Below are 23,166 nucleotides of genomic sequence, written 5' to 3' on the forward strand. Positions count from 1 at the left end.
TCTGAGGAGGAAAAAGCCCCCAAAAGAGTAATTCAAGCCTTGGAAACTTTCAGTTGCCATGTAGATATGCCTACAAATACACACACATATATATATATAGTAGAAATACTACTACTTATTTCATACCTTTGATGTTAGCTGCAATGAGAACTTACAGTTAGATTAAACTAATACTCCTAAAATTAATTAACAATTTCATGGATGAGTTTTGTACATAAGAAGCTGTGTACAGCTCTATAGGGTTTGGAATAAGTCTTATTTTCATTCCTATCATTACTATGAGAAAATTATTTTTATTTAATAACATAATTATAGGATAGGCAGCATAGTCTCTGTATGGGTGTAGAACAGGTTTTAAAGGACTGGTTTGGAGCATGGGGAAAAGCTGTACAACTACATTTGTTTAGAGATCAAAAGGTCGAAAAGCTAATTGGATTACAATTTACATTTTCCTCATAACTGGGGCAACAAACTGATGAGATAAAATATGTTTCTAATCAGGCTCCCTCCAAAGATGACATCTTCAAGGAAGATTAGGACCCAGTTTTCTATTGTTAAATGATTACAGTTAAAACTGTAATCAATACAGATCACTTGAGAAAGTAGGCTGTGCATCTAAGTGTATTTCTCACTCCTAGAATATTGGAAGACCACACTTAAGGATGTTCATGAGTAAAAATCAAGAAGGGATAAATAACATGCACGTCTATCGCTATTGTTTGCATACCAGGTTTATATCTCTATGCTTAATTTGGAAGGGATTTAGAGGCACACCCATGTGGGAAAAGCCTGGTCGGTTTAAAATTGAAAAAGAAAAAGAAGTAAAAAGCAACAAACCAATCAAAAAACAACTTTTGGCTGATGAGGACTTTTCCCTGTGTTTATAATAAAGTAAATCTAAGGGCTTGGTCTCCTAAGATATAAAACTGTGCTGATGAGGATACTGACAAAAAGTTTAATAAAGTGATCTGGAAGAAGCAGAATTATAGAGAAGAGCTTAAATACGTTCATTGCAAAATGAGAAAAGTTAAAGCAGTACTGTCAAGATTTATGATTAGCATTCTCATTTCTTTTGAAACAGCTGAAAGTAAATCACACTTCAGGATGTTTCAAAAAACATTTAAATAAGGAAATATTTATTTGAAATCTAGCAAGGTGCCTAGAATATTTTTATGATTGTATATAACACAACTGTAAACAAAACCCTGTTTACAGCACCTTTTAAAGATAAAAGTGAAAAAGGAAATTTTGCAAAATGTAAAAAGTCCCTCCTTCACCCACCCAACAGCACACGTAAGTATTTTTATCAAGGCCCGATTATGAAAGGATGGTACCTGCATTCTTCAGAATACAAAATATTCAGAGAAATCACCAGAAAAATCTCTGAATTCACTTTCAAATAAATTTAAATTTTATGTAGTTTTCAGTGGTATTTTTATATGTTATATTAACATATAAACACAAAACCTCACAAATGTCTACACAGAAGAACCTGAAATTCTCTTTTCCTTTTGTTTGCTTTATTCACAATCCCAAAATCTTACCTACTTCTCACTTGTAACAGAAAGCCATACTTAACTAGATCTATTGGAGCACAGACGATCTGACTTGCACATTAATTGCTGACAGATACACCTCTGAAGAGGAAGCATTGTTTGAATCTCACCTAGAGGACAAGGTTAAAGCAAACTAAGCAGAGAGGTTTGCTGTAATACCACCAAACAACGGTTACATGATTGTGTGAAGCTGTCAGAGTTGGCAGGTTCAAAATCCCAGTATAGAACCAAACAGCTTGCTTGATTCTTGAAGCCAAAGAAGTTATGTAACAAGAAATTTGTTTGCGCTGGGAAAAAAAACCAGTCTCTGTACCCTTTCATGCCTTCCATGAGTATTTTTCAAAAGGCAAGCAGTGACATACTTGCCTTGAGAAGACGTTTTCTTTCGTTAGAAAAGTCAAATGCACACATCAGAAATCAAAACTCTACCTTCTGCACAGTGCAGACATACAGACATTATAGAATGTGTTATTCTGTTATACATGCTCCCCGGTGAAGGACGTGCACTCACCACAGTCTGTGCTGCATGGTTTCAGAAACGTACATTTTAACTAAAAGCATGCATTTGACTTAATCACACCTGGTGTTGGCTCTGCACTACAATGTTTGGATGAAGACTTGCAGTGCAGATACCTGCTTGGAACACTGTATACTGGAGATGGCTGTGCAAGCTTTGGGGTGGAGAATGAAGACAGCAGTGTTAGATAAAGGTCTCAGAAGTTAATAGTGTCTGCTGCAACAGCAAGTCTCATCACACTGCCTTGATCCTTCCTTCTCTCCTCATTAAAGACAGACTAATTGCAAGGTAGTACAGCATCGGTAAAACTGTAGTAATTCCGCTGTGTTGCTCTAGGAAACAAACTTTATGAACAAAGGAAACTATTCTTCTACCATTCCTTTTCAGATGGTTACACCTCCTCTTAGGAAATGCAACTAAATAGCTATTAGGAGTGTTATGCCACTCATCCTTACAATTCACACATATTACAGAAGATATTTAATAACCGTTTCATACAACAATCTAGTGTTTCAAATGTAACAAATTTTGTAATTATCATTATTATCTATAATGATCACACTTCAGGAAAAATTGCCTTAGGAAACTTAAAATATTAAGGTATCATTGTTGTAAAGAGGTCAATTTGAATTTAAAGTGGATTCAGGTGTTCAGATATTCACAGTTTAACAATGTGCTTTGTACAAACAATAAAGTTGTGACAAAGTTGCTCTTTATTCCCTAAAACAATAAAATATGCTGTTTACATTGTACAATTTTTTATTGAAAAGTCAGGTAGTTCCACCTGTTTCATCATGAATAATATTAGACTGTCTTGTAAGAAAATAATAATTGATTTGAGAAAGAAACTGTAAGGAAGATGAAAAAATCAGAATCTGTTTTGGAAAACTGATTATGTCCATTTGGAATTTTTTCTCTAATCATGTCTGGACATAATCTTGAATTAAATCTTTAGGCAAAAATTTCTACATGCTAGTGCAATCCATCTGGAAAACAAATTCCAAATCAAATGGCTACAATTATGGTACACCAATTTTAACACTTTGAAATTAATTTTGCAGGAAGAATTTATGATCAACACAACAAAAACTCAAAAAGAGGTCTTAGTGGTTATGGTACCAGATTTGAGATGGCAGATCTAGATTGAATCCCTCATTTCAGCCCAGACCACTTTATCAGCTATGAGCTAAGTCCTGGGCCACAGATACACAAAACCAGCAAGGTCCCTAAAACTTCCCTTGTGGAAGTTGGTACTTGTGAAGATCTTAGCCTTGGACTCTTTCTTTCTCTGGCTTTTCTGTAGGTCAATAAAATGGGTCTAATAATCCTGTCCTATAAGTTAATATAAATGGAGGTGGAAAAAATTCACAAATAGCTTAATTAATGCAAAACAAGCAACACCTAGCCTGCACTAAAAGTCTAGAAGATCAGGCACATGGCAAACTTCCAGGGTGCTCAGATAGGCCTTTTAAAAACATTTTATCAGTTGCTGATGTTCCCTTTCACTTATTTCTCTCAGATGATGAATTTCTGCCCCAGGTCTACCTTTTTCCCCAAGAAAAGAAAAATACTCTTTGTTCCCCATTTTATGCAGTTATCCAGGCTGAGATTGTTAGTTTCTAAACATCAGTTTTTCCACGATTGTCATTATTGCTGTTTCAAGTTTTCACTGTGCTTGAGTGAAATATCCTATTTTCTGTTTTAGTTCTGCCTCTTCATCATTCTTCCTACCTATGCCTTTTAAACACTGTATCCTGAAATCTTTAACACACTCAGCTTCAGATTACCATCTTGTACTCAACAAAAAGTTCAACGATGAGATACGTTTCCAAAGTCCCTCTGGACAATGTTTGTCATCTATGAAAACATTGAGGAGACAAAGGATGGGGAACAGATGACAAGTAAAACTGTAACAATGTAATATTCATAAAATTCAGTGATCCAGAATACATCTGCCACTCAGTCAGTCAGTCTCTGCATTTATGTCCTTAATGCCCACGTGCAGAACAGCCAAGAGGCTTTTCCTCTTTCTTGCTGGAGGTGGCTGCAGCTGGCTGAGTCCTGCAGAAACTAATGCCAAGACTGGTTTCTAGGATGCAAGTGACCCCACTAAATTTTATATCACAGCACAGCACAGTGACACAACAAACTCAAAGTTTTATGTACAACTGTCATCTTACATTGACTTTTCACAGTTTCTACTGCCTCTTCAGCATGGTCTTTATATTACTTCCCTTAGCGAGCCAACCTCCCTGTAATTACTGAGTACTGGTACTGCCCACTGCTTTAAACAAACCTCTGTAAATTAAATGGAGGCTATAAAAGCAGTTCATAGCCTTAGCTACCTTCAATTACCTTCTGAATAGTCACACAAGGATATATGCTGAAATTAAATCCAGTTATTTTTAAGGAACTATACGGAAAATCTGCTTAAACGTAAGGAACACAAAAGCATCAATGAAGCAGATGAGCCTGCTATTTGCTTTGCTACAGTGGAATATCATACTTAGTTAGATGTTGAGAATGAATTTGGATAGCAAAGCAACAACAAGGAAGTAATCTTCCCATTCTTGCCAGTACCGGATATTTTGCCATAGTGAGTAGAGGGGAGAGAGGGGAAAGGGAGAAGAAAAAAAATAAAAAAGGAGAAAAGTGAACCCATTTGTTTATATATAGTTTATATATGTTTAATGTAGATGAACAAGATTCAAAGACTGGTACTAGTCTATTAGCCTCAGCTTCAAAGTTTTCAAATACAGTTAAATGAAACCAAATGCAGTTAAATGAATACGAACTGATTTCTTATAAAACACTGAATTCTTGTGCTTTTTGTGGTTATCTGGTATGCAATTCCAATAGCTGAAGCCAAGAGAGCTCAGATCTGGAAAATTAGCTTTGCTGAAAATAGACAAGCAACTCTTCTCTAACATTTACACTAACAATGTCTGGAAAAAAAATCCAGCAATCTTCTGTACTTCATTTGAAAGGAAGAACAAATGTCAGTACCAGGCATTTTTCCCATTCTGACCAGGACTCCCTAATCTACACGAAAACACAAAATTACTTGTAAATCAGATTGCTACTTACCTGCTTTGTTTTTCCTTCAAACTGCCACCAAGTCCTGACCCACATCTCACTATCTATGCCATTCCCCAACAGCTCTGAATGAAGATGATTGCAAAGTGAATACAAAAGGTTTAAAAACAAATGATCTTGTGTGTTCTCTCATTAACTGTTATTCAGAATTCATTTTGTAATTGCATCCGCTCTTTAGGGAGACAATTTTCCTACCATGGTCTTGTCTAGTCTTCCTAACATTAAGGAATAAACATTTTTTAGTCAGTGTAAATACTTCTTAGTTTACACAAGTATTGATGAATCCATTTTTATTAGGGGTGTCTCGAACTCCACCTGGCTTCCAAGCAGGTCAATCAAAACTGAACCAGATGTCACTCACACCAGTGAAAAAGCAAATGTACACAACACTTCACTTTACTTCTGTAAAGTATGAATGGAGACAGCCAGCACAATTCACACACTCATGCCATCCCCCACTCTATTTAATCTTTTAGAAGTAGCATTCCTTTCATCCAAATTAAACTCATGTTACTTTTCAGTTATCTCTCTATAAACATCTGGCCATCGACTCAAGCTGTGTATCACTAAAACAAAAATTTAAGATTTTGTCTCACAGAAGTTCCTTCCATAAGATTATTTTCAATCTTTCTAAAACCTTTAACATCTGGCCTACACTGATAGGACTAATGAATTCCCTTCTGTGTCTTCATAAGTAGGATACTTTTTATGTCATCAGCTGTAGGTATGGCCTTTCCCACCTACATCCTCAAACAAATGCCTCTCCCATGTTCCCAAAATACCATTTGTTGATTATGTCATGGCATCCTTCTCTGGCTTTGACAAACCTATATGCTCAAATCTGTCCATTTTTTTTTGATGCAAAGATAATATTTCTAGCCCAGCAGTTCACGTTGACCTCCTTTTTAGCTCCCTGGTGACCCCCTAGGGCAAGGTCTCGCTGATGAGGATCTCCAGAGGGGTCTGAGCTGACAGTCTGCTGCTTTGGACCAAGCACAACTCTGTTACTTCACAAGCTTCCCGTCCTGTTAGGGAGTTACAAGTGTACAAATGCCTTTATCTATGTGCTGTTTTGGTCTGTTACCACATTCTCAGTCTGCCACCAGAGACTCTCTCAGCAAATGTTGGTTTTTTTTAAAATTTTATTTACAATAACTCCAAAAAAATAAAAGAAGAGTTGTGCCAACTGGATGCTCAGACTGCTTGTAACACTAGTCCATGGTCAGCTATATGTCCTTTTCCACCTATGTTTAATTATAATTTAAATTACATTTAGGTCTGTGTGTTTTCACATCGTTAAATTCAGTTGTCTTTCATGAAAACAACTCATCAAAATCATACAAACAAATGAGAATTCCCTTTTCTTTCTGCATTATGACCTTCTTGTCAATGAAAGGAAGGAAGGAAAGAACCTTACTTTGGTTATAAAATTTCTTAATTTTTCACCTAATGTCCTACTCTTTTAATGGTTCCTCATTTTTCTTTATGATGTACTTTGTCAGCCAGTCTTCATTTTGGTTTTGCAAAGTGGGAATTCCATATAAATAATAATAATAAAGACCATTCTGGAACAAGACAATGATATCTCCGGTATATACCAGTGGTTAAAGCAAAACACAATAAAAAAGATAAGGCATTTATTTGTAGAGACTTAATAGTGTGCTGATGTTAGAGCCTAAAGCATAACCGTGTTGACTTTGCGAACACACCTTTCAAATAATTCTACTGACTCCCATTGCACTGCATCTCTGCTGAGCTGAACTAAATCACAAAATTTTAAAGATTATTCAGAAATCAAAATACTAAACTTCAGTAAGCAACATAACCTTCCTGGAAGACTTTGAAAGCCCTAAAAAAACCAACAAACAAATGAGTTTTCTCCCAAATTGTCATCTGATATCATATTCAACTATCTCTTCTAAGAAGACTCTCAAAATGAAACCTATAGCAAAGTTAATGAAATCCACTGACTCCAAAGGAACTTTGAACAATATTTATGTACAGAGAACATTCAGAAAGTGTATCCAAGTTTAAATGTCAATACAGTACCCACAAGAAGAGAAAGTGTTCATTGAAACATTTCATAAATTAAAAAAATTACATTACATGTTAATTATCAATATGCATATGCATATACTTATAGGCTATTTTCTGGTGCTCAACTTTGTAACCTCAAAGTAGCTTCAAAATATAAGGTTTTGCTATTTGATATGTAGACACATATATATATTTAATATATAATATATACACATATTTTACTATGAAAGCATATTAAAAAACAAACAAACAAACAAAAAATCCTGAATGGTAAATCTTGGTTTATATTCTCAGTACAAAACAGTCTTTAGAGGACAATACATAATTTATAATCTGAACAGACATTGCTCAATGCCCAGAAAGGACAATTATCATTGCCTAAGTAGCCTTTCAGCACTTCTTTTTGGTCTTATTACTCTAGGTTTTATCTCCTTTACTGAAGGTACTTAAAACTTCACATGCTATTATTAATTTCTGAAGGGCTGTTTCTTTGGCAAATATCTTATCCAAGCACTCCACAAACCTTCACTGAAGAACACAACACACACCTACATGAGACCATTGTGTGGAAAAGCACCATTCATATAATTTCAGTTTAACTGGCAGAAAATTATCAAAACTACTTTATTTTGGGCACCAAAACCAAACCTCTCACAGACTGCTGTTTTTCAAACTACCTATTTCTGTACATTGAAAACTACTCATCCCCCTTGTTTTCTTTTGCTGGAGTTGCAAGAATTCCCAGATGCTGCCCTGGATGGCACAAGTATCTCCCTTAAGTACTCTGGAAATAAGGAACAAATGGGGTTCATCTGAGCAGGAGTGTGTATATACAGCATGTATGTGACCTGAGTGGTGTGACAGGCACAGGAAGAGGACCCAGTCCTGACCTACCAGTCACCTCTCCTAAAATAGATTTTTTTGTTCCTGGGGGATAAGTACAGGGATGATTCAAACAAGGGACATGTGCTGCCATGCTGTTGGATCTAAGATGTGAAGCAGTAGCTGGTATTGAGGGATCCAGACTCTCCTCCCATCCCCATCCCCCTCCTGAACAGATGCACATGCACCTGTGAATCCAACACATCAGGCACACTTGCTCCAAAATGAGGGCAGAAGATTTAAAAACTCCTTAAGAAAACAACAAAAGGCATAAGGGAAAGTAAAGCTTGCATGTTTAAAATGTTCATCTAGGCTATTCTCATTCTGAGCACCATTAAGTTGTTAAGTAATCTGAAGGAAAGTAAAAGCTCAGAAAAATGAGAGTATAGGCCTTTCCATAACATAACCTGGATAAAAGATGTTAAAACCTGCTTCTGTGCAGCAATTTGAAAGCAGCACATAAATGAAATACTGATTTGAAGCATAAAGATCATTCTAGATTTAAATGCAGAACTAAAAATCAGGTAAAGTTAAAATCAATCCTTCAAAATTAATAGATATGAAAAATATAGGGATTATATAAGTATGCTGCATTACTATAGCCCCTCAGTTGCCTCATTACTGCAGCATCATCAGTTCTCTGTTGTCCAAGGTAAAAGCAGGCTGGATTCCCCCGAAACTGGGAGACTGGAGAGGGAGAGCAGGGAAGTGAAATGAAGCAGAGGTAATACAGATAGTTTTAGAGAGAATACAAGACCAAGGTGTAGCTCCACACAGCTGGATGTGAGGCATCCCTCCCAGCACAGTGCTGCCCTGGAGGGTCAGGAACCCACCTCACAGTTCAAACACTCTGCCAGTGTGGGGTCAGTGCTGTGCTCGAGTTATTGAGTGCTCATGTGCTGTTAAAGGAGTGCAGAGAAAAGGCTTTGCACTGAAGTCTGATCCCCTGGAGTTTACCAGCTCTAGCCCAGTGCTGCCTCTCAGTGCTTCCATGTTTGCAAAACCTGCAATAACACCTTTTGGAAATGGAGCAGGAGGAAGTGATAGCGACTGCAAATAGATTCACTGTGGGTTTGGGACAGTTGACACCAAGTCCAAACTGATAATAGCTGTTGGATTTGCCTCTGCATCTATTTTCTGCATTCCTCATCCAGGAAAATGGATTCAGGGAGGTTCAAATTAGGTCTGCATGGAGCCTGTTTGGTTCATACAGAGTTTATGCGTGAAAGTAGCTAATCTGTTTGTGGATTAAAGATGGTTTTAACCACATTAATGTAGCACTGAGATCTAAGGTAGAAAAACATGGGCCCAAACTGGCTCTGCACTTGTGTCGTGATTAATCCAAAAACTGAATGACAACAAAATACTGAATCATAACTGTAGCTCAGTTGTCCATCTTGGCTACTCACTGCAAAAGATATTAATTTTTGTAGCTGATCAAGTTAAGTTATACATAAATTAAGCTCATTGATGTTTCTTTGTTATCAGCCAAGACTAAATTCGAAGACAGGATGTGTCAGTTTTTTTGCAGATCAGTTGTGAACCCCTCTCTAAATGGAAGGACAGTACACTAGGAAAAGGAATACCAACATGCTGGCATGTTATTGAAACTGATTTTCCCCAAAACTTAATCTAACCCCATCTGAAGGAAACATCATGTCAGCTTACATGTCAGCTCCTTGAATTCAACTAACCTGAATAAGTTTTGAAGTTCCCTCAGTAAATAGGAGTAAGAACAGCATGAAACATACAGAATTTTGTTTTACTTGAGATATTTGTTCAACAGAAGCCAAAATTGCTTGTTGTCCTAGACTGAATTACTTTTCTACCTCAGAGAGAGGGTGTTCCCTCTAAACTAGATGACGGCACAAGAATTTCAGAAAGTATTGTTTGCATTTTACTGATCTTCAGATTGCTAACACACAAGATTTTAAAATAAAGCACTGGTAGTCTGAAAGTTATAAGATATTTAAATTGTTTTGCTTTAAAAAACAACAAAGCACCCTTAAAATTATTTAGTATTCTATTAGAGGTATAGTCTTTTTACTGCCTTTAGCACTGGGCTATCAAAGTACCCTCAACAGTCTAATAAAAGCTAGAAGTAGTGTTTGCCATACTTGGATCATTTCCTCTTTCCCTAAGGGGGAAACTAAGTCTAAAATATAAATGTCTTGATAAGGTTCCTTTTATTTTATTATTTTAATAAATGCATACATGTACTTCTATGTTTGTGTCAGAGACACAGCTATGTAAAAGAATTGTGCCTTGTACTTGAATTTCCATAAGAAGTGGCTCCCACCATCCCAAACAGTCCTTAGAAAGGCTCAGGAGACAAGCTTTATAAAGCATCTAAAAATTTCCAGTGTTCATAAACTGAATTCATTATAGTGATTGTCTACCTCAAAATTAGGTCAATTTTTTAAAACTCACATTCATTCATCATCTTCAAGATAAGAACTATGATCTTGTACTGAAATCTCTATTCTTTGGGAATATCTTTTATCTAGAAGTCTAGGTTTCATATCAAGGAACCACAGAATAAATGAGCTTGGAAGGGATGTCGAAGTCACAGAATCATAGAATGGCCTGAGTTGGAAGGAACCCTAAAGGTCACCTAGTGCCAACGGCCCTGCCATGGACAGGGACACCTTCTACTAGACCACATTTCTCAGAGCTCTACCCGCCTGCCTTAGAGACTTCAAGGAATGGGGCAGCCACACCTTTTCTGTGAAACCTGTTCCAGTACCTCACCACTCTTACAGTAAAGGATTTTTTCCTCATATCTAATCTAAACCTACTCTCTTCTAGTTTGAAGCCATTCCCCCTTGTCCTGTCACCACAGACTCTTGTAAAAACTCCATCTTCCTTGTAGGCTCCCTTCAGGTACTGGAAGGCTGCAATTAGGTCATCCCGAAGTCTTTTCTTTTCCAGGCTGAACAACCCCAATTCTCTCAGTCTTTCCTCATAGCAGAGGTGCCTCATCCATCTAATCAACTTGGTAGCCTCCTCTGGACTCACTCCAACAGGTCCGTGTCCTTCCTGTGCTGGGGACCCCAGAGCTGGAGGCAGCACTGCAGGTGGGGTCTCACCAGAGCAGAGCAGAGGGGCAGAATCCCCTCCCTCCCCTGCTGCCCACACTGCTTTGGATACAGCCCAGGACATGGGAGGCGTCTGGGCTCCCAGTGCACGTGGCTGGGTCACGTCCAGCCTCTCACCCACCAGCACCCCCAAGTCCTTCTCAGCAGGGCTGCTCTGGATCTGTTCATACTTCAGCCTAGATTGGTACTGGGGGTTGCCCTGACCCAGGTGCAGCACCTTGGACTTAGTCTTGTGAAACCTCATGAGATTTCCATGGGTCCACTTCTTGAGCTTACCCAGGTCCCTCTGGGTGGCATCAAGTCCTTCAGGTGTGTCAACCACACCCCTCAGCTTGGTGGCATCTGCAAATTTGCTGGGAGTGCACTCAATCCCTTTATTTATGACTACGCCATTAATGAAGATCTAAGAATCATCTAATCTGATTCCCTGCTGAAGCAGGTCTAAGAGCAGGTTTTGCAGTAGCTTGTCTAGTCATGTCCTGAACATTTTCAAGATTGGAGATTTAAATATCAAATAGAAATATCACATCTATCAGAGTGCTCCTGGAGAGGAACATCCGCATGCTCATAGAATTTCAACACTAGCTGTGATCACTATGGTGCTCAGTTCTGATTTCCTTCATAATGAACTCAAAGAGCTGGATTCACTCATTTCTGTACCAACTCACTGAGTAAGGACGTGTATAATAAGTTTTGATTTAAAGAGGTGAAATTTGAGGTGCTGCAATGCATTCCATACTCAAATGAATAATTCATATCATATAACATCTATAACTCTATCCCACCTGAACGGACATTCTAGAAGATGGTCATTTTTGGTTCAGAAGATAATCCTTCTAACCTTGTCTTGTATTATTTCATCTTTCACTACAAAAGCTTCTCTTACAGTTCAGTTATCCTAAGCACAGAGACTAATTACTTTCTAGCTATCAAACTGTTTATTAATCCCAGCGGATTATAAATAAATATGTCAAGTTATATGGGAACAAGAGAAAAGGGGGAAAGGGAGAGAAAAATGAAAAAATACACTGGCAGACAAAAAGAAAAATATATTCCAGAAATCGTGCATCTCAGTGCCACCAGGATTTCGAAGAATGCTTCACTGCTGGTCATTTTACCAGCAGTAGTGAAAATAGAAAGCAGTCAGTTTTGTAATCAAGAACAAATCAGTTTAGGTGCTTCTATCAACAGCACAAAGTGAACTTTATGTTGAGTTGAAGGATGGAAGAAAGAATCAGAGCTTATTTTCCTTCTGAAAGCTGTTCCACTTTTCTGTCTTGTGCTAACTGGACCAAGTTAGAGAGAGATCTTTGCACTGGATAGTTCAGGCTGTGGGCTTGAGTTCGAAGCACTTACATAATATGTGGTCATGTATCCCCCACCACTCTAACCATTAAACCGTTCCAGTACGAGTCTTACTGTGTGAAAACTGTCTGTCTCCTTGAAAAACAATTAGGCAATTACATTGCAAAGTCATGAAAAAGTACTTCCTTTAAAACCTATGAAGAAATCAGACACCTGCATGTGCAATGTAGTCTTAAAAGCAGAATGACAGGATTACAAGGTTAATGGTTTTCCTTTTGACAGATGTTATCTGGGCAGGATTCTGGCTCCTAGAGAGTTCAGAAAAAGGAGAAAGACAAAATACAAACAAAAAAACTACAACAGGCAGCAAAAACCAACCAAGTGAAAAAGAATTTTAAACAAAATAAACAAGAATTATGAGAGATGAGAAGTATCTTTTTCTGAAACCACACTTAACTCATTCAGTAACATCCATAACATAAAGTCAATATCATTAGGTTTTTTGCTTAATAAGATTCAAGGATGAAAGAATTCATGAAATCATAAGGCCTCTTCACATGTGGATTTGTAACCAGAATTTGCTTTCAGATATGAGAGCAAGAAGAATGTGGCTTGCCTACAACCTGGGTTTGACCCATCACTTCGTAAATGTGTAAACCAAGAATCTCCTCATAAGATGCTCTGTATAAGACAGGAATGAAAAACCCACCTATAAATGAAGCAGAGCCCCAAATCTTATCAAACAGATGAGCTCCTGCAATTCAGGTTAGTTGTCTAGAATGTAACATGCAGTCAGATAAGCAAGACTCTGATGTCACTGTTAAGGCCAGTAAGCAGCCAAAGAAACAATATTCTGTAGACTACAGCATCAGAAAGCCCACCAAAGCAAGGGTCTCTCCCCGCAAAAAAAAAAGAAGACAACAGAGAGGATGTCATTAGAATAATACACATGCTGTAATAAAGTATAGGGTGGCAGCACTTAGTTATCCCTTTAAAGAGGAATCTAATACTACTCTGCCACTGATTCTTGCTTTTCCAATTCAGCACAAGGTACAATGTTCACGAGTGCCTGAAGCAAGTCTCCTCAGTGACCTGAAATCAGCAGGACTCAGAATCCAGGGATCTCAGCTCCACTCAGATCTTGTGTCTCGTGTTCATCACTAATCACGTGCCACTGAGGGCCCAGAGACTGTCGAGGAACAACACTGAAGCCATGTATGCCTCCTGTAGCCTTACCTTGGCCAGCCTCAGCTCTGGCACAGTGGCAGCTGGGATGCCATCGGAGACTAATCATGCAGCTGGAAGGCTTTGGATTTGACCAATCCAAATTGGGGATCCGATCGCACCACTACGCACCCCAAGGCACTCTTGGATCTCCCTAACTTTTCCTTGACTCTGAGCATGAGAAGATGCCAGTTAAAGATACATTTTTGATACAAACCTAATAGAAGAGAAAATGGCAATTTATTCTGCATATCAAAAGCAAAGGATCACTTGTACCGCTCTCCACCAAAAGAAAGCACAGCATATGACAAGCACAAAAGCAATTTAATATTTGTACACAAAGCAGACCTAATCTTATTTGGAGTCTTCAGACACCACACCAATGAAATAAGAACAAATTCTGGACACTATTATTATCCTCACATGGTTACTGAGCAACTTCTTACTAAAGATAGACACCTGACACTGTCTCCCACAATCTTGCTTCACTTACCACTTTGCCTATCATTCACTGCACGGGTACATCTAACATAAGTGTTAGCTCCTTGAGAAAACACGAATAATTTAATGTGTGTAAAATGCCCCACAGACTCCCCTGATGCACCACTCATGTAAATCCATTCCTATTGGGCTGATCCTTCAGGAATCAGACAATAGTTAACACAAGTACATGTCAAGACTCGAGGAGGAGCAAACTTAGTGAAGCAAAGAGAAAACGTAAGCAAGGAATGGAGGCATACGGTAGAAACTGCACAGATATTTTTGCAGCAATAATTAGTGGTCATCTCTAACACAGAGTCCAGAGGAGGCCACCAAGTTGATTAGAGGGATGGAACACCTCTCCTTTGAGGAAAGGCTGAGAGAATTGGGATTGTTCAGCCTGGAAAAGAAAAGGCTTTGAGGTGATCTAATTTTGGTGTGCAGTACCCGAAGGGAGCCAAAAAGAAAGATGGAGAGGGACTATTTACAAGGGCCTGTGATGACAGGACAAGGGGGAATGGCTTCAAACCGAAAGAGAGTAGGGTTAGATCACATATTAGCAGGAAGTTCTTTGCTTTGAGGGTGGGGTAAAGCACCGGCACAGGTTGCCCAGAGAAGCTGAGGATGCCCCATCCCTGGAAGTGTTCAAGAGCAAGCTGGATGAGGCTTTGAGCAACCTGGTCAAAGCAACCAGGACACCAGGAAGGTGTCCCTGTCCATGGTACAGGGATTGGAACTAAGTTCCTTCCAACTCAGGCCATTCTATGATTCTATTATATGATGATAGGAAGTGCTACATGAAACACTGCACAAACTGCAAGACCTCCAGCTGTACAAAGTACAAAGAAATATTCTGAGGACAGTTCTGTACATGATTCTCTATGTTAAACCAGACCAGAAGTGTGGGCGCACTGGCAGTACCACAGCACATATTTCACATCTCTGTCTGCTCTGCCTCTTATGTCTTCCTTATTTTCTTTCCTACATTTCCCTACCCTTAATTAATCTCCAATTCAGCAGGTCATTCTGTATGACTGAATATTTGAAAATTCTTTTAAAATCAGCAACCAAATGCTCATATTAAATATATCTATATCGATGTTTGTATAGGTGTGTGTATATATACACACACAGAGGCACACACAGTATTCATACACACACAGAGAACATAACCCTAACAGAATTGCTTCCAACTATTGGGATATAACACTACTTTGCCCACCAGATGGCAGTAACTTCAACTTAATACAACCAGACACCACATGCACAGGAAACAATGGCATTCCTTATATTTGGGATTTTCCTTAAGACGGAACGCTGGGTTTTTGAACATGTAGAGTGGAGCTATTCCAGTTTCCTTCTATTTAATGACAAGCTGTAGGATGAAGTGTTGTACTACCAGCTAAGTTCAACACTGATCAGTGTATCCTATAAAGTTGTTTCGATTTTTTTTTTAAACAGATATCATTTCGTAGGGGTTTTTTTCAGTATACTGTAATTTTCTCAAATTTGAGAAGTGCAGGTGTTATTCCTAGTCATTGTCTTTTTCCAAGAATAATTTCCAAACAGAAATAAATGAGTAACTTTCAATTGCATAATAAACAGACTTTTACAGTACATGCTAACAGTTAAAAAGACTAAAGGACTCCAAAAAAGGGGGGAAATGGAAATGGAAAAAACCTTGTGCATAATTGTTTGACAAAAATATGCAGTGTGCAGATTTCTTAAGGTAACATCGACTGCAAAAATATTGCAGGCAGTACATACTATATTACATACAGGTTAAATAGCCTTTAATGTGGGAGCTGACAATTGCTCCTACCAGTAAAAGCAAGAAAGTTTTCTCAACATAGTCCAGGCATCATAAAATAATGTAGTCTAGTGGATGGGGACTGCTCTGTAGGATATCCAGCTATAGAAGCAACTAATCATTGATTCTAGCCAAAAGATTATTGTTCCTCTTTTTATTTCTTTAACTTCTCCCATTTTTTAAAAGAAATTTTCCAGAACAAAATGTCCTATATTATAAAAAGAGGACTTCACTCCTATACTATTAATATTAGTATTCAGAATTATTAACTGGGTTTTTATGCATCTCTATTCTGACTGCAAAGATAGTATCAAAAGTGCAAATTCTTATTAATAAAACACACTCATCTTCCAATAAATTTATGACAAAATACACAGTCTGTTTGGACAGCTGGCTTCCACCATCCTACAGGCAGGGATTCAAGATCCTTTCTTAGTTTCATGATCTCTTTTTCAGCAGAAAGACAAAGTAGAGCAAAATTTTCTCCAGATATACAAAACAGATAAGTATAGTAATGTTAAAAAAAGACCAAGAAAATAAAGCAAAAAAATTATCCGGGCTTTATGGATAAGCAGAAGATTGAGGGAAAACAACGATGGCAAAAAAGAAATCGGTCTCAGACACACAAAAAAAAAAAATAAAAAAAGAAACCAAGACCTTAACAAAAGATTTGCAATAAAAGGAGGAAACATAAGCAGGAGGGTAAGAAAATACGATTGTGAAGCCTTCGGGAAGAGAGAGAAGGAAAGTCTAAGTGTGGCTATCAGGCCTGGCTTTAGGAATGCCACTGTATGCAAAAAGCTAGGTCTCTGCCACCTGCTCCAGCTGAAATAGGCTGGTGAAATACTGTTTTTCAAGAACACAGCGATATGCCTGCTTTCTACTGATTAAACATTAAGCAGCCAGGCAGACTTGTTTTTCACACTTACGGCTAATATTCGTAAATATTTCACTTTCAATAGCCAGCTCCTCTAAATAAACCAAAAAGGTAAAACCCATTCACACGGATGTGTACTAGACCACCAGCAGGCCAAATTAGTGTCATTTTAACTGATGATAATCTCTAGATATAGTATAATTCAAAAGACTTTTTCATACGCTTTTCATTATGGCTTGATATTCTTCTGAGATCGCACATTCATATCGGCTGGGAGTATGAGCAGAACCTACCATAAAACTCATTCCTAACATCTGAAGGGAGAGGAAAAGTAAAGGTATCAAAGAATTTTGAGTATGAGCCTGTCCAAAATGGTTTGAACTGGAAAACGCAAACCTGTGTGAACAACCATGCACTCAAAATCCATCCTTAGATCAGAAAGAGAAACCAAGTGAGTCATTGTTGAAGGGAACAGAGTAAAGCACAGGGGTCTACCGTTCAATACAAGGGCCCAGCATAAAAAGTTTAGCACAACCCCGTGATGTTCAAAGCGCTGGTGAAGTAGGAGTGACAGGTAACTGCTTTTTCCTCCAACTGCAGTATCAGTAGTAATCCTACAGTCACGTTTAGGAAAATTCTGTATATTTTTAAAAGGATATGGGGAAAAAATACAGGTAAAGGAAGAGACACAACTACTGGATACTGGGCAATGTGTTATGGTAAAATTTTTAAGAGATATCAGATCTATTTTAGCTGACTTGAACAAATATGTAGCAGTGATTACAGGAAAAAAATACCATCTATGGCTCAAAGCTAAAGCTGGTCAAATTTAAATCAGGTGAAAGAAACAAATTCTGATAGTTTGTTTCAGGAATTAAGCATTCTTGCTATAAAGATAAATAGCTATTAAATAAATAATTTCCTGCTTCAAAGACAAAATACAAGGGAGTGACAGCACAAAATGTAAAAACTTATGAGTTTAAACTACATGGTCCAATGGCACATTCTGATTTGAAACACAGCCCTGCGCTGTGAGGAGGACCATGACTGAGCTCCTTGGGAGCCATTTCAAACACAGAGGGAGTGTCTCCTCCCCATCCTGGGAAAGCCACCATGGGATGGAGAACCTCAGCACTGCCCATGGCCCCATGTGCACTGGGTGACTGGGATTCTGAAACTTTGGGTAATGGCCTCAGGGCTTACCTGCAGCTCATGAAGTGGCAAACACAGTCCTGCTGAGACAGAATGGCAGCTGCACACCTAGAAAAGATGCAGGGCATCAGAACAAGGATACAGGACTCACTCGATAAACAAGTTGAGTTTCACCCGCTATTTTAAAATTAACCCCGTTTCAAAGAAAGACATAATGTTGTCTCCCAGAATTACAAAATATAAAGACAAAAAAGAGGAATCTTTTTTTTTTCAAGGTTTGATGAACTTCAACATGTTAAAAAAATTACGGGAATTGTCATATATCAGCAGCTGAAGCAAAAAAATAAGGTGGTACCATGACATCTGTCTTGCAGAGCCCACAGCCTTTCAGCACATCACAAACTGGGGGCACTCTTGCTGGCTGGACACTCGGTTGCGTACTGACCTATGCAAGCTAATTAAAGTCATGATTTTATGACTTTTATTTCATGCTAACCACCTTGAATTTATGCACAAAACTTATCATTTTTTTCATTTGTGCTAACTTCTTCACAGCAGACACAAAGTTGTGTTTAGCAGAATATTTAGGGAAAGTATTAATCTACAATCACATGTCTAGCACAGTAAATACAATACCAAGGGAAAACACATGTAGCAGAAGCACTATGCTGGGAAAATGTGTTTAGCTTACACAGTAAGAAGTGCTTTGAGCTGTTTGTTATCAACATATCAGATACAGTGCTTTCCTTTCATTAACATGGAGTTTTTCAAGAAGAGGGATAAGTTAGCAAACTTGTTACACTCAGCAAAAGCGAGGAACCCTTCAGTTTCTCAGAGCTCAATTAGTATTAATTACAAGTTTAAAGAAGCACCACAACATATTCACATTGATAGTATAGGCATATCTACAGCATAATTACTGTCACTTCAATAAGTGCAGTCATGCATGTTCATCCCCTTCTAGGATCAAAGTGGTGGCATTTCAAGTCCAGGCTCCTGCTATCAGAGGCAACCGTGTTTCACATTCCTTTCATAAATGTATCATTTTCCACTTTGCAAACAGTTAGACGTGTGTGGAAAAACAAAACCTGACCACCTTCTTGGGAGACTCCTTCAGAACCGCTTTGATGGCTGGAAATCTTCTAACTTCCAGTCTGATTTTCTGCCAATTATTTCTGCCCCAGCTCTGTTCTTCAGATTAAATAATTGTTCTCCTTAACTCACAGTTGTCCTCTCCACACAGCATACCTTTTCTCTTGGCCTTTATTTTACTCAAGGGAAATAAAGGTTTTAGTATCCTCACAATAACCACCTTTCCCTTCCCCCTATTTGTTTTACTCTCATTTCTCTGTTTGTTACACCTAAGTTCATGCTTCCTATACCTGGGCATCCTGAATGCTTGGCAGTATTCCTGGGGAGGCTGTTGTGGTGCCTCTCATGGAGGCATTAATAATTTTATTTCATTACCTGAAAGGTCTAACTTGGTATATTTTTAACTGGCATAAACCTCATCTATGGACAATCAGATCATTGGGACCACAGTCATTTTGGATTAAATTCATCTTATCTAGTTTTAAGCAGCATCTCTGAGCTAGTCTCTGCAGGCCATCTCAGAATTAGAGAGACATTTCACAGCATGATTCATCTGACCTGCTTTCAGAGATTCTGACTGGGTGAAATCTGTTGTGTCCTAGAAATACTCTTCACTGACCATGTCTAAACAAATACCTCAGTTGGAGAGATCTATACTGAACTCACTGAACAGCTTATTTTGTTGTTTATTAATATAATCCTTCATTTCCTTTTTAAAAATCTTGAGATATCAGATAATAGCAGAAGCAATCCTAACCACATATATAACTAAGTTTTCAGACTTCCATCCTATTTATATTCCTTGCACTCTCCCAGTTGTGAAGTTTTCTCTGGATTATTCATTGATGGCACTTTTGAATGGCATATTGAAAATGGCTCTTCTAGTAGGCCTTTAAAACCCACAGTAACTAAAGGTGGCACAATTTCCTCTCAAAAATCAAGTGTTTGTGTAATGATTTGACAGAATTATCACTTGACAATTGTTATTCTAGTCTGGCATATGAGCAACAGCTACTTTAGGAAATCAGATTGTAGTAACATTCAGCAGCGAAAACAAAATGCTGAATTGTGATAAAATAAAAGGATGTAGATTTGGGGAAGTAGGTGGATGCTTTTTGTCAATCCATCTCTATCAAAGCTCCCAAACTACATCTTCTAAGTAAGATGCTTGAAAAATCTGAATAGTAAAAGTTAAACATTAAAATCAAACAAACAGGTGCAAATATGTATTTCTATCATCTTCTGCAATGGAATAATTACAGAATTTTGCTTCACAAAGAACAAATTAAAATCAGAAGGAATTTGATACTCTCCCTCACCTCCATAGACAAATCAATGTAGTTACTGTACTATATAGTTTCACAGTGGATTTATATTTAAAAATTTACTGGTTTTGAATCTTAAGAATTTACCTTAAATCCTCCAAATATGAGCTATAAAATGGGAAAAGTGTAACCATTCTACCACTGTTTCTTTGCTTTGAGAGGGAAGAGTTAGTAGAGATAAATAAGTTTATCCCAGGTTTTGCAGCAAGTAGCAGGTTGCTACTTGGATATTTTGAGAGTTTTGATTTGGCCAGTACACAGTCATGAAGGTTTTCTTCACGTCTCACCAATCCTGTTTACATACAAGCATTTGAACAATTCTTCATGTGACACAAGTGTTTAGACAAAATTCCTTATGAGAGGGGATAACTGGCGAAAGTTTTCATCCAAACCCAAACTAAATACAAATTACAGAATATCTGGAAGATTGCTGAAGACGAGCATGAACAATTCAAAACTGAGTTATTTACCATAGCAGAACTAACTATGAGTACTTGTAATCCTACTTGGTGCTCAGAAACCAAAACTCAGAATAAATCTCAGAAAGGTGAACATCTAACAACTTCATTCCTCAGACCAAAATACCAAAAGGATTAACTTCCAGATAGTTCAGGCTAAAGGAAAAATTCATGGACAGGAGGTCCATGAACAGATACTGAAGGGTAAGGCAGGGATGTCCCATCCAATACCACAAATCCAAAAAAGATGGATGTCAAGAGAGTACAAGGGAAAAGGATCCCTGAAAGCAGAGAGGCACATGTGCTATCCCCCAATTGAATGCCCTGTTAGCACTGTCACAAAATAAGCATCAAGGTAGATGGACCATTAGTCTGGCCCACAAGAGTATTTCTTGAATTATCTTGTTCCGTGAATAAAAACCAGACAGACTTTGGTAGCACCTTAGGGAAACTCAGATAAAATTGTGGGGGGAAAATGTCAATTTAAAATTGTTTAACAGTACAGCCTAAAAGTGAGATCACCTAGTCAGAAATAATGAGTGAAGAAATACCATTAGTGTTCTCACACAACACATATTCAGACCCAAAATCCCTGCCACAGTAGGTTCAAAGGGATGTCATCTCAGAGAAATATGATTTTTTTCAGGATGTAATTCCAGCTACATTTTAAATGTCAGACTATCAACCATCTTGCCCCTCATAAACCAAAAATGATCAGATTTTTCATTCTCTATGGAAATTCTACTTTCTTAGGCCAGAATTCTGATAAACGTTCTTGGCAGCAGCATTTGTTAAGCATATATGCTGACCTTTTCAAAGTTCCCCTTTTTAAAAAATTAGTGTTCTTGTTTATCATTTTGCTATGTATTCTTTCAAATACTGCTAAGCACAAACTTTGGATGCTCGCTCGAGTTTGCAAAGTTCCCTACTCATGAGCGTACAAGCATTACAAGACTTGTCATTCTTTCTTGTCAGTAAAGTATAAATTCCAGAGCTCTTCAACCAATGCAAACACAGGGGAAATTTCCATCCTTCTTCCTGAAACAGGATGTAATAATTCTACCAAAGGCATATCTGTATATAAAATAGCCAATATTTACCCTGAGAACTCCCTCTTTCATGACTATTTGGGAGAAATCAAATATGAAAAAAAAAAGTAGTCATTTCCCAGACAACACAACATTTTAAAATCAAGACCAACAGTAGGTTAGACACGCCCTGGTCCTGTTTGATTTTTTGTTGCTGGAGCACTTCCCTACGAATACAGGCTGAGAAAGTTGGGGTTGTCAGGCCTGGAGGAGAGAAGTCTCCTGGGACACTTACTGGGGCCTTTTAATATTGAAGGGGTTTGTGAGAGAGGTGTAGAGGGACTTTTTACAAGGGCCTGCAATAACAGGGCAAGGAATAATGGCTTCAAGCTAAAAGAAGATAGATTTAGGTAAGATATTAGGGAGAAATTCTTCACTATGAGTGTGGTGAGACACTGGAACAGGTTACTCAGATCAGCTGTGGCTGCCCCATCCCTGGAAGTGTTTAAGGCCAGGTTGGACAGGGCTTGGAGCAACCTGGTCTAGTGAAAGGTGTTCCTGCCCATGTCAGGGAGTTTGGAACTAGATGATCTTTAAAGTCCCTTCCAAACCAAACTATTCTATGATTCTATGACAGTTTGGCATGACCAGACCTTAGCAGCAAATATTTTAGCCCTCCAGCATATCACAACGATTGTGATCTTAACTTAGTCAGGGTCTACACAAGAACAAAGCTCTTATTGCTACAAGAAATATCAGGTTATTTTAGATTAACATTATTTAAGTAATGCTAAAGCTTTCCTTCTTGCGAACAGAATACAAGCATTAAAGGGACTTCTACTTATCAATATCAGAGGCTCATAAAATGGTAGTATAGAAAAGAACCTTATACACTTGAGATGCTCCTGGAATCAGACTAATTTTCATTTCAAAACATCATAGAACTATGAGTGAGAAAATGTGCCTTTCTGGTCATTTGACTCAGAGTGCATGCTGCATCTGTTATTTATTTTCAATGCATTTGGAAGGAGACTTCAATAAGAGGCAATTTAATCAGACTTTCTAAGGCTTTTTGTGGTGGGGATTATAGACTAAGAAGAATATTCAAGAGCCAGAGAGACTTAATTTGTTTAGTATCTTAAACTGAAGTTGATGCAGTTAGTCATTCCCAAGTTTATAACAAACAAATCCACCTACAGTACCAAAAGCAAACAACTGCAACTGTTACT

General features: G+C 38.0%; 1 protein-coding gene across 5 annotated transcripts in view; it reads right to left on the reverse strand.

The window, feature by feature from the left end:
• LOC113995907 overlaps positions 1-23,166 on the reverse strand; it is a 286,496-nt gene that overhangs the window by 119,827 nt on the left and 143,503 nt on the right. For all 5 annotated transcript variants that reach the window (XM_039380528.1, XM_039380530.1, XM_039380529.1 and 2 more), the window contains one exon: positions 18,086-18,142. In XM_039380528.1, the coding sequence (XP_039236462.1) occupies positions 18,086-18,142 (57 nt within the window). The remainder of the gene's footprint in view (positions 1-18,085; positions 18,143-23,166) is intronic.

Source organism: Pipra filicauda, unplaced genomic scaffold (assembly GCF_003945595.2).
Source record: "Pipra filicauda isolate LSUMZ 115617 unplaced genomic scaffold, ASM394559v2 scaffold197_size1571708_pilon, whole genome shotgun sequence".
NCBI lineage: Eukaryota > Metazoa > Chordata > Aves > Passeriformes > Pipridae > Pipra > Pipra filicauda.